We start from the raw sequence: 17827 nt of genomic DNA on the forward strand, positions 1-17827 counted from the left end.
TGAACTTAAACAATTCCTTTAATGTAACAAACATATCCAACTTTCAAATATAAACTGGAACCAACTAACAAAGAAGAAACTCGAAGCAACTTTCTGAATGCCAAAAAGGGCTTATGCAAAACAGTGCACATTTATTCGAGGTATCGTATCCATGAAAACAAAACAAAACAAACCCAACTATTTACATTTAAAAAGAATTTTTACTTAGCAAGGCAAAAGAAGTTAGGTGGCACGTACAGAGTAAACAGATGTAAACAGTGTAAAAATACTGAATGTTAATACCTGCCAACCCAAAACTTTGGCTATGAAAACTGAAATAACCTGATATATTGAAGAAAGGTAAACCAGAGGCATGCAAAATATTACTTAAAATACACTCACTCATCCATGTGGCTAAGTGACAAGCTAGTGAGATTGATTTAGAAATGCAATTTTCCTTCTTTATTTTCCTTAGATTGATTGTTGTTCAATTTGCCACTGAAGTGGAATGGCTGATGAAAAGCTTTCAGCCTTCTTCAACCCACTGGTAACTGTATTTTTGAAGATTCCAAACATGTCTTGCAAAGGAGGTTTAGGTAATTTGTGTTTTGATCATACTGCATGATACTGAACCTTGCACAAAAGCTACAAGCAAACGGTGCGTGATCTGTTACCATTCCGGAAGGCAAAAGCTTGGAGGTCAGGTTGCTCCAGATGGAACAGAAACATTTTAGTTTCTTCTCAGAAGAGCAGTAACAAACTTCATCATAAATTGGATAAGCCACTTAGCATTTTATTTGCAACACTGAATATTTTGGCAACCAACATATATTAGAGGAATCTGAATAATGACCTGCAATGCATATGCTTTTCAGAAAAAAAAAAAAAAAAGTTTTTCTTTATCAGATACACATCAGGAGCCTAAACAGCACAAGGCTTTTCACATTGAAGCCACCATCCTGATGCCACCTGCCTTAGATGCACCTACAGTTCCTTCTTGTCTTCCGCTTTATTCAAACTGTCCTGAAAAGAGACAGATTAAAAATAATTTTAAGTTCAGAGATATCAGAAACCATCAACACCAGGTGTCATGTTTTGCCCCCCTGCAGTCATACCTGATTTCTTCACTATGTAACATTCAAGGCTCTAGTCACATCAAAACCATCCCACATAACATGCACACTTCTGATCCTAGAACAGTAACAGCCACACGGCCAACTCCTGCTCCCTGTTCCTGTTACAGCTGAACTGTGCAGCAAACTCAGCAGAACGGATCTGCTGCTATCAACTGATTTAACCTTAGGAGCTGCATCTGCTGAGTGCTCAGGACCTTCTGTTCCTCCTGTTCAGAGGAAAACACAGAAAACGGAAAGGATATGTGTTCTAGACCGCAAGACTGTTAGAAATGCAGCAGGACTACTACAGCTCACTGCACAGGGAAGCACAACAAATAGAGGACATGCATGGCGGTCTTGATTCAAACAAAGAGATCAGTTGAGTAATCTCTGTAGGAGTGTGAGACTGGGTAAGTACAGGAAAAAGATTAGAAACAGCTCAAATTTGTGTTTTTTTAAAAAAAATTAATACAGGACCAACAAATGGCTCTTCTTGAAAATAAGGTCACTAATTTTAACTTCAACAATTTATTTTCTCCCAGGACCATTACCTGCAAACAGGCTTTCATTTTTATTAAATGTTGGTTGAATTCTGAGACGGACATTAGGCATGGATCATACAAACACCTGTCAGACAACTTAAAGAACAGGCAGGGCTCCCACTTTTACCAGAAATAATTTTTGGGTGGTTTTTTTTTTGTTGTTGCGTATCAACATTGCAACACTTACAACCCAGTGTTGCAAAAGCGTGTTTAAAGAGCAAACAAAAGTACTGTTATAAATGATGTATGTACCCCACACAAACTACTCCTACAATTATCTTACAAGGTTTCAGTTTGATCATCACATGCAAAACTATCTGAACCTTATTTCTCAAGTGACAGCAAATTCATGTCTAACAATGACCTGAGCCCTGTCCCCTGAAGTGCAAAAAAGAAAATGCTAATAGCTTTGCCACTCAGCCCTTGAAAAACAAAATTTTACTGTCTTCATGAAGTTTAAGGAATGCTGCCAATTGTAACTTTGTTATGCTGAAGACTTTTGTAAATTATTTTGCACAATAATACCCGATAAGTGAATTTTGCTGGTGCAACTTCTGAACATGGTGCTCACACAGTGACCCAGAACCACCTACCTGAAGCTGTTCATATTCTTTCATCAGATTATCATATTCTCTTCTAAGGCCTTCAGACTGCTTTTTAACAGCACTCACTTCATTATTTGCCTTCTGGAGAGCTGTAAAATACCAGAATTAGTGTTTTAATTATTACTTGCATACCTGCAGTTCCTCACAGCCCTAGTTACATATTCAGGCTCTGCTGCACTAGACAGTCCTTCCTCTAAAAAGGCTTAAATTTAAAACAGAGCATCACAGATATACACAGGAAGAGATGTGCAGGACAGGGAGGGGAAGGAGAATGACTTGTATTTTGGGAGAGCAGTACAAGAACAGGAAGAGGCTGTAAGAAAGGTAAGGACAAGATCAATAAACTGTTGTCTGAGGTGACAAGTTAGTGATGACTACAGTGTTCCGTCATATTGATGAAGACAGTTCTAGAAAAATTAAACTCTACAAACGCGAACTTGTCAGCCCTTTTATAACAAAGAAGGAACTCAAACACTGGGCAAGATTTTAGCACAGCAACTGAGACCATCTCTAAAATGCAGGGACAAAAAGAGAGAGATAATACTTTATTATAGATGCATAGACCCCTCCTTTTCACCCTGTTGTATATTTCACCATGCTTGTGTTAATTCCTTAGAAGCATTACTTTGTAGATTGGAGAGCAGAAATGGTGGTGGCAGGACAGACAACAGTAAACCGGTTTTTAACATGAGAAAAAGTAGTTATCAGTCTACTCACAATTTCAACTGCAATAAACAGAGCATTCTTACGCTGCAGTACAAAACATAGGAATCCATAGGGGCTAATTTGCAACGCAGGGTAAATCAGCATAAAGTTTCATATAGTCATCACTCCTAAGCTGTTATGTAAACATTCAAATAAGCAATTTAAATATTTTTATATTCCTCTGCTATGGTTATCTTAAGTATCTTTACACTTCTCTGCTGTAGCAGCACAGGCATATCCTAAAACTTGATTTATCCATGCCATAACCGAGAAACATTGTTAATGACGTACGAGGCTGCCTCACTTCCATATTTAAAAAACAAATCTTGATGGAATAAAAGAAAAAAGAAACATTTGCTATTTCCCTTGTTCCAAATACATGGCTTTATCTTTCATCTGTGAGCTCCCTGAGACTGTTATTTCCCAGAGACCTCCAAGACACTCAAGAATTGCAGCATGTCTCTAAGAGCCTGTTCTCAAAAGATGAGGAGCTAGATGTGGTTTTTGTTAAGCACTTAGCTACAAGCACTCTGGTCTCAACCATGTTTCTCCTTGGGTACTAGTTCCTGAATCAGGAACATCAGCTTCTGAATTTAAAGTTGCAGGCAAAAAAACAAATGCATATCCCCATGTCACTTCTTCAGGAATCTGCTACTTAGAAAGCTAAATTTTGCCTTTCTTTAAAGGCAAAATTCTTGTAATGGTTACAGTAAAAAATAATCTCTCATTTCTGAAGAAGTCATAACTCAGTATTACCGATCTAATACTATGTAGCTGTTTACAAGCAGCAGCACAGTACTTTAGTTGCAACTAAAAACTACTGTATCTTTAGTACATGACCAAAATATCTAGAAGTATCTGCAAACCAAAAAAGCAAACAGACTGCTGCATTGTTTCAATGTTTTGACCAAAACAGATGTGTGACAGGAATACCTCACCTAACCCTAGAAGAAGAAAAAGCAAAGAACAGATTGTCCTTTCCACCTGTGTTGGCTGTGGACAAAAAACCATCCAAATACCAAACTCGGACTCATTCCTGTTGGGGCCACACAACACAAAAGAGCGTTGTATCTTGGACAAGGTGAATTCCCAAGTGCACCAACTCCTCTGGATGTCTCCTTGTCAAGCAAGGGAGACTGTACATACATCACTGATCAACTACTTTACATCAGTGTTCAACTGTTTTGCCATGGCATGAACACTGCAGTGCAGCCAAGTCGATCGTACGGGTATTATTGTTTGTCATACTGATCACACCGTATGAACATGGATCCAGCAGAAAACAGAAGATCCTTTGTGTACACAATACAGCCAGTTATTATTTCTGGCTTTCATCTGGACTGTTACTTTGCCTCACAGGAGATAAAACAGCTGGACTGGCAGCAAGCAAAGCCCAATACCGATTGTTCCTGCCAAGTAAATGCACGAGCAGGCAGGAGGTGAGAATGCTGCTGCTACGTTAATGCAACTAACGAGAAGAACAGTCAGGAAGTGCCAAAACTGGAATGCAACCTTAGAGCTGTGAGAGCTGGGCTAACCTTTTTCATTCCCTCCCCTTCCCTTCAAAGAAAGATCAACAACATGTTCTTAGGATGGTATATCAATGGAAGAAATTTATGGAAAACTTCACCCCTTTACACCTCCTGTGTGACTGGAGGTCCATAATGCAACATACACAGCCTGGGAGAAGTACAGAACTTGTCCTTCCCTTACCACATGCTCTGTATCCTGTTCCAGAATAGATAGTTTACTTCAGATTCCTCTAAAGTTGAAGCATGATGAAGAATAAAATTGCTCTGAAGTGGTTACTACAGCCCAGAAGCTGCCACATTTTTATTATTTTCTCATTTCAACAAAGATGGAGAACCAAACAGTAAACAAAACCAAACAGCAACAAAAGCAAACATTGATTCTTTGGGCATTTCCCTGCACAACTACTACTCCTGGTCTGACTAAATCACTTGACTTACAGTGCTTGCTACTAAGGAGACAATCTGGAACTTAAATTAGCATTGCTCACAATACAAGTCTAAAACTTGAATGATTTGGACTAGTTTAAGACTAAGAAAGATCCTTCTAAGAGTCTTACAGTTCAGAAAGAGCTATTCACGTTTAAGAATTTAGGCACTGACGGGACAAGTGATTTGCCAACAAATACACTGAAAAGCTGGGAACACAACTCCAGTCAAGTAATTCCATACTAATTCTGAATTCTCTTCTTAAGATGTAATTGTCAGATGAAGCTTAAGAAGAGGAAGCAGGGCCAAAAAATTACATGCAGATTTGCTCCAAGTACCTTTCACAACGTCAAGTGAAATTTTGTTACAGCATCTTCACATGGCATAAACAGCCTGTATAACAACCATGCTTGCTGCATGCAGCATCATCCCTTCCAATCAACAAAAATGAGTATCAACTTTTGCTGCATGTGACATTGTGAAACAGCTCCCACCAAGGTTATGATCTCACAGTTAAAAAGTAAGGTTAAGATGGACTTGGCATCTAAACCTCCCCCTGCTATTGGCATGGCCAATTCTTTTACCTTGAATCTCCTATTGCCAGCTTACCGAAGAAAGCTGATAGGTTGGTCTTGGGTTTTTTGTTTATTTGTTTGTTTTTAAACACTGAAGTGCTTCAGTGGAGTTTAACATAAATATAGTTTTTATACATGGCACTAACCTGCCTGGCAACACAAAGAGAGAGATAAACTCTCAATGGCAGCAACAGTTCTATGAAATGTATTCCCAGTGTCTGTATTGTTTATGTTTTTCTAACACATAATAATCTTAGCTATTAAGTGAGAGTTATACATCTGTACATTCATACTTTCTAGAAAAGTAAGCAATTCAAAGCTATTCCAAAACCAGCCCTCCCCACAAATTGTTGCTCTCTCACTCCTATCTCCTCCAGCACTTACCAACCATGAAACAAAAAGCATTCCTGTGACACATTCTGCACACAAAACAAATCTCATTAAAGGATGAGCAAAAGTTTCACCAGCATTTCCTCCTGCCCCACTGTATGCCTGTGACAGCAATACATAAATAGAGAAAATTTTCAGAAAAAATTTGAACTAAATTTCAAAAGCACTTTGAAATTACTTTGGTGAGTTGGTATGCACCTCACAAAGTGAAATCCTAATGGCAAAGAAACGGCCTCTGGATTTTGTCTCAACGTGGCATCACAGACTCAGCTCGGAGATGCAATAAGGCCACAGTTAAATAACTCCACACAGGTTCTGGGGTCCAAAATATCCATTAGGCTCCACCAAATGCAGGTAAAAGCTTTAGGTGCATGTCATTTACCAGGAACTACTGTTAGAAGAGTGAGGTCAACAAGCTGGACATTAGTCTGCCACCAGTGTGTTCTGCTGCAAGACTTTATCAATACTAGTTGTTCTGTAAAAATTTCTGTTCTGTAAAAGCAGCTGTAGCCTTTGCCATACACTAGACAGTGTCACCAAAAAACTGACCCAAGATAGAAGGTGGAACAGTACAGAACTGCAGAAGTTTCCCTCCTGCCCAAAGGATCCCATATTAACAAATGGGCATCAGACACATCAGCATTTCCACACTTTGGTGTCAGTGAGTAAGAAAAGAAAGTTAATGCACCAAAAGTTCTGTTCCTGCCCACAGCCCCCGACCTAAGAACCACTGTAGGGACAGCTGAGTTCTGAAACTTCTGAGACTCTGACCTCAGGTCCAGATACATAGTTTGTCTTCCTGTAGCTTTATGGATAATTTTTGAAACTATCAAAATGAAACAGTATCACTGCATCTCTTTTCTCCCCACCAAATTTCTGTAGGAGACCAGCAGCCATACTGAGCTCCTTTAATTATTCGAATCAACATTTACTTAGAAATTATGTCTCATGTGTAGCTGGAGAAACATTCTCACATCTACACTGGATGCTCCTAGGAGTATGTACATTTATTTCTAGGTATCTTTGAGACAATTTACATAATATACAAGTGTATCAATAAAATGCCATCTCGGAAGGTTTCTAAACAGTCGTGTTATTACATGTCCAGGTATGCTAAATATGGATTTAGGCTCCGAAAGTGCCAGCCTCACTGCTGGGTGCCTGTAAAACCCCCAATATGTGGGTCTGCAATTAAGCAGTGAAGAACTAGCTCCCTTTCCTTCAAGCCCACAATAAAGTAGGAAAAGGGCACTGACAGGGGATAGGAAAGTTAAGTTTGAAAAGAAAACTAATTTGGGTAAAATCTTTGTCACTCATTTTCAGTCTTTCCTCAGATTTTAGTCATTTCACTACTCAGCCTTTGTCCTGTATTTCCATCTTCCTACCCACCTAGTCAGAGCACAGCCAGTGGTAAAATGTAAAAGGCAGGAAGCTGAAGAACTAGAGATGAGTCTTCCTGGAAGTCTGCAATAATCACTGTCTACATGATCATTTCAGTAAGAATTTCAAAAAGAGGAGACATACAGTATTTTTCTCTGTCAAAAGTTGTAAATGCTGGAACAAAACCTTACAGAAAACTTGGATCTCCCCTGAAGTCACAGCACTAATCTGGTACCAAACTGTGTTATTTAAATGTCAAGCAGACTTAGATATAGGAAGCACACTTACATTTAGGACTCCTCCTGGGTGCCACTCTATTGAGGTAACTCACCTTTCAACATGTGGCCTACTCTACAGTAATATATCACCCTAGCATCATGCATAAGTAGTGAACAAATGTACCAGACCAGAGCAATGTATATTTAAACTGCTCTGTATACTTGTCCTTCCATCCAAGCAACAAAAAAACCCCACCAAAAACCCCAACCAAATGAGAACAAAATCCAAAATTGTGACTCACTGATATTACAGCTGATAAACAAACAAACAGAAGTAAGCCCCCCAAAAAACCCCAACAGTAAAGTTTTCCGTTTTACACTAGTTTTTCCTTGTTTCACTGCTAGGTGACAGTCCATACACTTCACTCCCTTCCTCCTCCACAAAATACACCCAAAATTTAATGGATTGGACTTTGTGGACACAAAGGAAAGGCCACTTTAGTCATATGAGCTCAGCAGCATGAAACAAATAGTTAAAAAGAGGTAAAACAAGCTTTTCAATCTCAATTTTGATACTGTCTAATGCATTTCTCACACTTAGTGAGCATGAAACTCAACATACACCTGCTCAGGTGCAGAAGTTTCAAAAGAAAAGAGTAAATACAATTCACATTACATCTGTAACACTCCTTAGAAAGCTGTGTCTACAGATGTGGCTATTATAAAGTACTTTAAGCTGTCTGGCTATGAGTTTGCTCAAAATAATGTATAAGAATACTTAAAAAACTAAGACAGACATACCTTAACACATCTAGCTGACAATGGAAATTAATGTAACCAGGGGGTTTTCTGTTTTGGCAATGAGGGGGATGGCACCAGGGCAAGGGTTGTTAATATTTTGCTATTCATTCCTTAAAACGACTCTCTCCCCCACCTTCCCCCAAACAAAAGATTCAAGAATTCCTTAATTTATACATCGTTTAGATGGACAACAGCCCACAGGGAGAAGGCAGCTGAAGCAGCGTGTGGTAAACCTATTTAACCTTCAGCTTTCTCTAGCATTCCTCACTGAAAAGCTTAGATTATATTAGTGTTACATACCATCAGTTAGCTTAAGTATAACATAGGCATTTAAGTTTTTCATTGATCCTGTCACTTCAAAGACAGCTTTCCCCCTTTTCTTTAGGAAAACAGCAGGAGGGAGAACCCAGAGGAGAACTCTCTGCCTGAGAATGTGAACTAATGAGATCCTCTATTTAAAGACTCTTGCTGGCTCAAGACAGCTGAAAACAGCTGTTTTACAGTTCTTGTTCTTCTTCACAGTGGACACTGTAAAAGAATCCATTAAATACTTGTCGTAATTTTTACTGCCTTGTAGCAGTGCCCTGCAATATGAAAGCTGGGGTATGTTTTGATGACAACATGCTACCTGGTACTGCAAAAATCTTTATGTTGTTACAGTCTGAACATCTGATTAATGCTTACAAGGTCACAGGCAGTGTTATCTTAAAAACACTGATTTCAGATGAGCTGGTGTTCACAAGCATCACACACCTTTACAGATCCCAATAAGACAGAACCAAACAGGTAAAGTCTGCTTCTGTCTCAGTTTAGGTTGCCAAGAAAGCAGTTCTAACAACCTCAACCTTAAACATAGAAGCTGCTAACGTATTATGTTACAAATTGCAAGGCATGTTTCCATGTAGACAAAAATAAAAAGATAACACCTCTGCTGCAGGAGATAGATAAATTTAGACTACTAGTCAAGGACTTTTCTGCTACCTGACCAAAGCCCTGCTTTATAGAAAAAAACCTCAATCACATACTTCCCCATTTTATACAGGGAGAGTCATTGATACATATGACACAAAAGCATCTGATGCTTATAAGCAACTTGCAATTGATTCCATATCCTGCTCATTTCATCAAGGAAGATGAGTCAACATCACTGAAATGTATCCATTTTGTTTGTTAATAATTACAATTTAATGTAATTAAATGGGGTTCAAATTACACCATACATATTTTCACAATGAAAACATTTACAAAAATACAAGGATGGCAATGGCATGTTTATCCAGTTCCTAGTCAAATGTGAAGAAACCCAAGGTCAAGTGTTATGCTAAATTAAGTTAATTAATGCTATACCTAGAATAAATTTTTGACATCCTGTGTTGAAATAATATTTTTCTTAATTGAAAAGAAGTCCTAACCAATACATACCATCTGATGTCTTCTGTAACTCTGCTTTCAAATGTTCAACTTCCTTCTTCAACTTCTCATTAGTTGCTTCTGCTGACTCTCTCCTTTTACTGCTTCCTTTTTCACCCAAGGTCTATTAAAAACCACAGCTGCTATTATTAACATTGCTTTCATTAGTCTGGCATTAATGATAAACCAGCAGAGAATATCAGCCCTGATCTTGGAAAGAGACAGGTTTTATCAGATGCCAACATGACACGGCAGATACTCAGTCATTCCAGAAAAAAAATCCCCAAATTAAAAAGAAAAAAAGCTCAATGTTTTAAGGTGATAATAATGGCATACTTGTTATAGTATGGCATTATGTCCTGTGTAAAAGTACTTTGTATCTCTGCATCAAGTCTATGACTTCTGTTTAGGTTTTTCCAGAAGACACACACTGGGAATGCAAGTGACAGAACAGTGCCATGTTTATGTGCAACTTGGTCTAATAACTGATTCCAATTTAAATCACATAATACATCATATATTTCTCCTTAAAGATTTGCTACTTCTTCAATCTTCAGAACACTTCAATATCTAGATTGGCTTTGCATTGAAATTAAAGAAAAAGTATAGGAAAGGATACAGAAATAGCTCTGTAAGTACCAGGCACAAGAGCACTAAACTCCCTGTACTCTGAACATGTTGGCACTACAACCCTTATGCATGCTCTTATCATTAAGGCAATTGCTCTTGATAAAAAAGTATCATATATTAAGGAACAGACCCCAATTCAACCCTTCGCCCTTATAGCCTTCGCAAGCTTCTAACGAAGCATCATCTCTGTTACAAAAATGGCTAAAGAAGCAGTAGAGGCTTAATGAGAAAAAGAAAAGTAGAACAACTAAGAGGAACAGATGTTAGGTGATCTAGTGATATCAGAGCTTACTGAGCACAGGTGGGAGCAGAGGGTAAAGATTACTCAAGATAGAAGGAAAAGAAGTGTTTAGAAAGACTGGTAAACAACTAAAATAAAAGAGCCGAAGAAAACTTTCCAGAAGCTATTTCACCAACAAGCAGACTTGCATTTGACTGCTGGTAACAAAACCATAGCCAATTTATCATAAAACTAGCCACAGATCACTCCACTATTTTGTGCTCACCTTTTTCTACTAACACCAAAAGGTTATTTCTGTAAACTTTTTATCTTAAGTCCTGTGCTCCGTGGAACCTCTGAACAGGAGACAGTGTGGACCTAGCACATTCAAGTAAATTCACCCTTACAGCCACTGCCCTGTGTGAAATTGCTCTTGTCTCTAAGGGTGGAACGAAGCATTCTTTAAATGAACACAAATGCAGGGGCCAAGCCACAGAGGAACCTCAGCTATGTTATCTCTATAAAGTTAAACTAATCCCAAACACTATGCATCTCCAGGGCAATGGAGATACAGCCACAGCACACAGGCTGTACCTGCAGCTACCACTGCTTTTGCAAACCATGCAATCAAACACACAAACAGAAATAGGAACAGTTTTCAGTTCCTGGCTATCGCTTACAAGCAGCTAAGAGAATGTGTTGCTAAGAGAATGTGAAAGCAGAACAAAAAGAGGACTTTTGGCCAAATCCCAACAGGACAGAGACAAAAAAAAAAAGTACCAGTGAAGAGTAAAGAGACAAATTCCATGGCTGAGGAGGGAGTCTGGATCATTTTGACAAAATACCAAACCCCAAAATTTTTGAATAATTTCATACTTGGGAAATACCTAACACCACACATTAGTGGTCTTTCTTTTATGACACCTCTGAAAAACCTGGATTCTTTTGCGTCCCTTCTACTACTTGTCCAGAGTTTGCTCTCCTTGTCTGAAGATTTATTACCAAAAAATTAGAGTGCTGGTAACCATATACACTGCTCCAGACAAACTGGAAGGAAACCTGTACACAACTGCAGTGAATTTTGTTTTGACAATTTGCCAGACAGAAGAATGCTGTAAAAGTCTTCACAGCCTTCCTATCTACACTCTAGCTTATGATTAAACCTCTTCCAAAAGAAGTCATACTAACCAAATATGAGAAAAGATTCAATAAATTTATCATCTTTGCTGACTTTCCTCCTGCATACAACTGTATATTGAACCACAACAGAAAAATGATAGCTTAATTTTCTCCATTATTCTCATAAATATATTATCTTTTGTCCATTGGTGGTTCTTTTAAGTAAGACAATTTTGTTAATATCCTCATTAATACTACAGCAGTGCCTTACTGACAAAGGAAGGTATTAGGAAATTGACTGGCCCACCACAAAAATAGAAACAAGAATAAAAATACAAGAAACAGAGAAGACCAGTTTTACAAGGTAGAAACAACATTACAGGGCTGGAGCAAATGCTATTTAGAAGAAACAGCCAGCATGCCAACAGCTATATTGTAGGCTCTTCCATACTAGACTGCTATAGTCCTGCCCTAAACAGCTACCTGTTGAGGATAAAACTGATGAAATTACTGTCTCCCTCCTCTTTTTTATGATTAAATCCAAAGAGATAATTTAAGAATATATTACTTCATTTATAAAATTTGCACTGGGAAGACAGAACTTCATTTATTTGCACTACTTTAATTTCCTTTGTTAATAAATACTACTGAAATTTGTATACAGGATTCTGAATTAGATATTGGAAGAACCTTGTTTTTCTTTTTTCCACCAGAAGGAAAAAAATAAATTAACATTATTTAGTAGCATACCAATACTTTGTACTAACCACTTGCTGTATAAGAAAATAACTAAAAAAGTTCAGAGATACCTCCCGCAGCTTTTCATTCTCAGCCATGTATTTTTTGGCTGCTTCAGTAGCATCATTTACTTGTGTTTCCAGAGCTGCATGAGATGTCATCCCTTTTGCCAACTGGGTAAGAAGGGTAACAGTACGTCTCAATACACTGGTGAAGAAACACAGTGAACAGCACAGTAATTCTCAGGAAAAAAACAAACCAAACAAAAAAAATCCCAAACACTACAAAAACCACAAAACCAATAAAAAACTCCAACCAAAACAACCTTTTTTCTCTCTCCATATTATATGTGAAAATAAAACCACAACAGGACTGTTTAAACACCTGAGGGGAAACATACAGGCTCATCACTGACAAATAATAGCAAAATAAGAGACTGGAAAGATTTTAATCCATCAGAAACCTGGTTTTAACCTGATGCAGAACCTCCCTCCTCCCAAAAACCCAGGGCCATTAAGGGGTCAGAGATTTATTTGCTTACAGACTGAAATAGTCTTACATGACCTTGTGTTTTAAATAGGATAGATCTCTGAATACAAGACTCAAGAAACATCTTATGGTAATGAGTACAATGCAAAAGAAAAAAAAAACAACAAACAACCAATAACCCACTACAATTTTATAAAAGGTCTTGCAAGATTGAAACTAGCTAAGTGAGCATATTAATCTTCAAAGTACTCTGTCAATACTGTATAAATCAGAATATGCATAAATATCAGCACTCACTTAGCACCTCAAATGTAAGCTTTGCAAATACCTCCCTTAACTTCATCTCAGGATTGCTTCTTTGCATCACTACGCTCATTACTCATCTTGGGAGTCTTTCAGAGCAGTATGTCGCTGAATTAAGGAAAGGCCAAAGCAACACTCAGTGAAATTAATTCCTTTGATATAAGTATGCAGCTGCTTTTCAAAAGAAATTTGAAAAGCCAAGTAACTGTTTTTCATAACTGAAAACATATTAATAGACCTTTTGGCTTTCAAGGTAAGTCCTCCTCTCTGATTTTTCTTTGAAAGCTCATCTTCTTACTTTTTTGGGGTTTAATGAAAAAGTTAAGTCTCATGTCACTGCTTTTCCAAGGGTTACCTTTTTTTACTAATTAATTGGTAGGCAGAGCACTCAGGAAAACATCACTAAACCAGAATCACAGAATCATGTAAGTTGAAAGGAGCTTCCAGAGGTCTTCCTGTCCAAGCTCCTGCACAAAGCAGGGACAAGTAGAGCAGATTGTTCAGAGGCTTATCCAGTTGAGTTCCCACCATCTCCAACAATGGAGATTCCACCATCTTTAGGGTACTTCTTTCAGTGGTTGATCACTCTTTATAGTAGAAAAACTATACACAAGACAGAGCTTCCTAGGTCCCTGGCCTCTCGCCTCTTGTCATTCCTGTGTGGTCCATTGAGAAGAGCTGGCTCCATCTTCTCAACATCCTACCACTAGACAGCTGTGGAAAGCAACAGGATCTCCCCTTCAGTGACGCTTTTTCTGGTTGAAGCCAAGCCCTCATCCTTTCCTCACAGGCCACGTGTTTCAGCCCCCAACCTTCTTGGTACCCTGTTGCAGTAGTCCAGCATTTTGGGGAGCCAAAACTGGAGCCAGTCCTGCAGTTAGCTCTTGCTATCACAGTTCATTGCATGGCTGGCTGTCTACCAGGATCCCCAGGTCCTTGCCTGCAAACTGCTTTCTATTCAGTCAGCCCCAAGCCTGGAGGTTGGCTGTGGTCTTCCTGTAAGATGCTGCACTTTGTATTTGCCTTTGTTGAATTTAATGAGACTTCTGGCAGCACATTTCTCCAGCCTGCCTAGCTCTCTCTGAATAGAAATCACACTGATTTGGTACCATCTGCATCCTTGCTAAGAGCACATTCAATCCCATCATCCAGGTTGTTAATAAGGACATTAAACAGTACTGAGCCCAGGACCAATCCCTAAGGGGCATCAGCTGGAATTTGCATTACTATCATCCTTTGACCCCAAAAGCCCAGGGTATTTTCCAACTGCTTGTTTCTCCACTTCTCCAGCCCATACCCCTCCACAGCTAGGCTACTGGGATGTCACAAGAGGAAGGCCTTGCTAAAGGCTCACAACATCCATTGCTCTGCCCATTACCCACACAGCCAGTCATCTCATTGCAGAAGGCAACAGGGATGATCAGGCATCACATCCTCTCTGTAGATCTGAGCTGACTAATCCAAGCCATTGTATCCTCCATGTCCCTGGAAATGGCTTTGAGTAAGATTTGTTCCACAACCTTTCCAGGGATGTGAGGCTGATTAGTCTCTAGTTCCCTACATCCTGTTTTTTGTCCTCTTCAAGACAGGTGCAATGTTTGCCTGGATGCAGGATCCTACCCTAAACACCTAGATCTTTCAAAGATGACAGAGCATGGTCTTGCAATGACATTGGCCAGCTCCCTCTGCATGCAAGGATGCAACTCATCCTAAGACGTCCTGTACTTAGATTTGCACAATCTGTTTAAGTACTCCCTAGCTGCATCTTCCTTTACTGTGGTTAATGTTACATTCCCTGTTGACTCTCCTAGAAGACTCAAGAGAATTGGGAGGCCAAAAAGCAGACCTTACCAGCAAGAAACATTGTAAGGTAAGGCTGGTCATAAGACACTCAATGTCTAATTCTTTTCCATGTCATTTGGTTTCCTGCTCCACTGAGCACTGGGGCCATGGTTTCTTTAGCTTTCCTTTTGTTTTCAGCCCTTCTCACCTCTCTTCAGTTCAGCATGGGGTACCAGGGGACCAGACAAGCCTTGGCTCTCCACACCTCCCAAGACATCAAGTCAGATTAGCAGGTGGGTGCCTCTCTCCTGCCTAAGGTACAGCCTCTGGTAACTATGACCCTCCTCTTTTCTGTGCAGACAGTTGGTGAATGAAGGTTCCGCTGACTCCAATACCTCCACTATTAGGTCGTTTTCCTCACCTGTACCCAGAGTTCCACAATTGCTGAACCACAGACAGAGAAGAGCTTTTGTTGTGTTGCCAGAAATGACATGCTGCCAACGTCCTCCATCTTGGGAATCTCCATCTACTATTCTTCTGGAATTATCCTACTGGTTGATGTGCTAAAATGAATTAAAACTGACCCAAAGAATGAACTAGGGGCATTCAAGTACCCATTCACCCCTACATGTTGTCTTAACTTGGCTGGATGACAGCAGCAGCAAGGTAGGATAAGGCAACCCAAAGAACACTTTTTCCTCCTTTTCTGACAGACATTATACCTGTTTAATGGATTAAAAAAAAAAAAAAGCTCTACTAAGAAAAGTCCTTTGATCTAGCCACTAACAGCATTTATTTCTTCTAAATCGTGGTGAAAGGCCAGTAGCCCCCAAAAAAGCCTTAAACAAAACTTCTTCCAGAGTTGAACTTTTATCCACAATAAAATCTATTAGGGCCACCTGACAAGTTTTCTTCCTTGAAAGCTGAGTGGGAGTAGGATCCTGGGGGACCAGCTTCCAACTCTAGTGTAGGACACAATCCAGCTATTCCTCTCTTGAAGCAGAGATCACAAATGTATTTGTGCATATTTACTTAACCTTTCTGAAGGCAGACAAAGAACAGGATGCATTCCTATCACTATTGTGCAAGGCTACAGCCACCTTTGTTTTTTCCAAAATTTTCCTGCTCAAGTTTTCTACAAACTTTTCCTTTACACTTCTTTATGTGCAATGCCTCTCAATGATCAGCTAAAATGGCCACTTATCACTCCAAGGGGAAGAAGTTTATCTGAGGTGTCTGACGCCTGGCACTTCCTTGTTTTGTGCTTCTTTTGCATATCTGGGCAATGTCATGTAGCTCACTGAAGGATTCAGAAGAGGGCCAACATTCTTTGCCCATTGTCACCATAAAAACGTACAAACAGAAAACCATCTGACCAACATGTCTGTTCATGTGCTTCTTGTCCAACTAAGATGATCTGCAGATTGTTGCGGCTACTGTGAAGATTCACAGGTAGTCTTGACTGCTACTGCTGGGCAGTACAGAATTGTCCTTTCTGTTACCCTGTTTTATCAGCTGTATTTAAACATCCTGAAAGGAATACTGCAATTAAGACCACAGTATCACATCTGCTGGCTTTGGCTGTTATAGAGCTAATTTTCTTCATAGCAGCTAGTATGGGGCTATGTTTTGGATTTGTGCTGGAAAAAATATTGATAATGCAGAGGTGTCTTCCTTATTGCTGAGCAGTGCTTACAGAGTCGAGGCCTTTTCTGCTTCTCACACTACCCCACGAGTGAGTAGGCTGAGAGTTCACAAGAAGCTGAGAGGGAACACAGTTGGGACAGCTGACCCTATCTGACCAGAGATATTCCATAGTACGTGATGTCATGCTCAGCATGCAAAGCTGGGAGAAGAAGGAGGGAGACAACATTCGGAGTGATGGCATTTGTCTTCCCAAGGAATTGTTAAGTGTGATGGAGTCCTGCTTTCCTGGAGATGGCTGAAAGCCTGCCTGTTGACGGTAAGTTGGAATGAATCCCTTATTTTGCTTTGCGTGCATGCACAGCTTTTGCTTTACTTATTAAACTCTCTTCAGGTCAACCCACAAGTTTTCTCACTTTTACTTTTCTGATTCTCTCCCCTATCTGACCAGGTGAGAGTGAGCAGCTGTGTGGGGCTTAGCTGCCTGCCGGGGTTAAACCATGACACATAGTAAGTCAGTTGCCACAAAGTGCTTGACCTGAAATAATATCTGAAACTCCCCTTGAAAGCCAGAACATAATCTACATTTCCTAACTTTGAGCTTTAGATAAACTGGTTCAAGTCAGTCTCAAGCTTTGCTTCTTAGAACAGCAGGATGCAAGAATACCTTCTTGCAACGTGTTAAGATTATTTTAAGACTACTTTAGTTTTTGAGGCTTTTTTTAATTACGGTTTTCTTTGTTGAAAATAAACACACCACAGGGCCTAAGTTTAAGGAAGGAAATGAGTATTCCCTGAAGAAACTTCTGCAAAATACATGTTCTCTCAAGCATTCAAAATGTTTCTCTCCATGTGTTGCTCATATCCTTCCCATCTTCAAACATTTGTAAGATATTATTTTCCCTGATCTTACTTGCCTCATAGCCAATCTGTTCATACTTAATTCTTTAATCTCTTAAAATTGGACTTGGTGCAGTAGTTCCTGTAAGGAGACACACTACTTAGAAATTAGAAAAATTTCATACTTACAGCCAAAGAAATAAGCAAAAACCTGAGAGATAGAGGTTTCTTTGCGATCGGAAGAGTTTCATCTGAATATGATCAAAGGCATTGGCATTGACATTTGCAGCCTTCTCATTCACATGAACAGATGAGTACTTCCTAACTTCTCTGAAAGCATCTGCAAAAAAACCCAGTTTGTTCTTATTCACATCTGTGAGTATG

At 39.3% G+C, this 17827-nt stretch overlaps 1 protein-coding gene across 2 annotated transcripts in view; it reads right to left on the reverse strand.

The window, feature by feature from the left end:
- The window catches only part of DUS4L (dihydrouridine synthase 4 like), a 41014-nt gene continuing 23187 nt past the window's right edge, over positions 1-17827 (reverse strand). For both annotated transcript variants that reach the window (XM_051636293.1, XM_051636283.1), the window contains 5 exons: positions 17633-17783; positions 12457-12592; positions 9691-9802; positions 2230-2330; positions 1-1002 (listed from right to left, as the gene is read on the reverse strand). In XM_051636293.1, the coding sequence (XP_051492253.1) occupies positions 964-1002; positions 2230-2330; positions 9691-9802; positions 12457-12592; positions 17633-17783 (539 nt within the window). In that variant the 3' untranslated portion in view covers positions 1-963. The remainder of the gene's footprint in view (positions 1003-2229; positions 2331-9690; positions 9803-12456; positions 12593-17632; positions 17784-17827) is intronic.

Source organism: Apus apus, chromosome 1, assembly GCF_020740795.1.
Source record: "Apus apus isolate bApuApu2 chromosome 1, bApuApu2.pri.cur, whole genome shotgun sequence".
NCBI classification, from domain to species: domain Eukaryota; kingdom Metazoa; phylum Chordata; class Aves; order Apodiformes; family Apodidae; genus Apus; species Apus apus.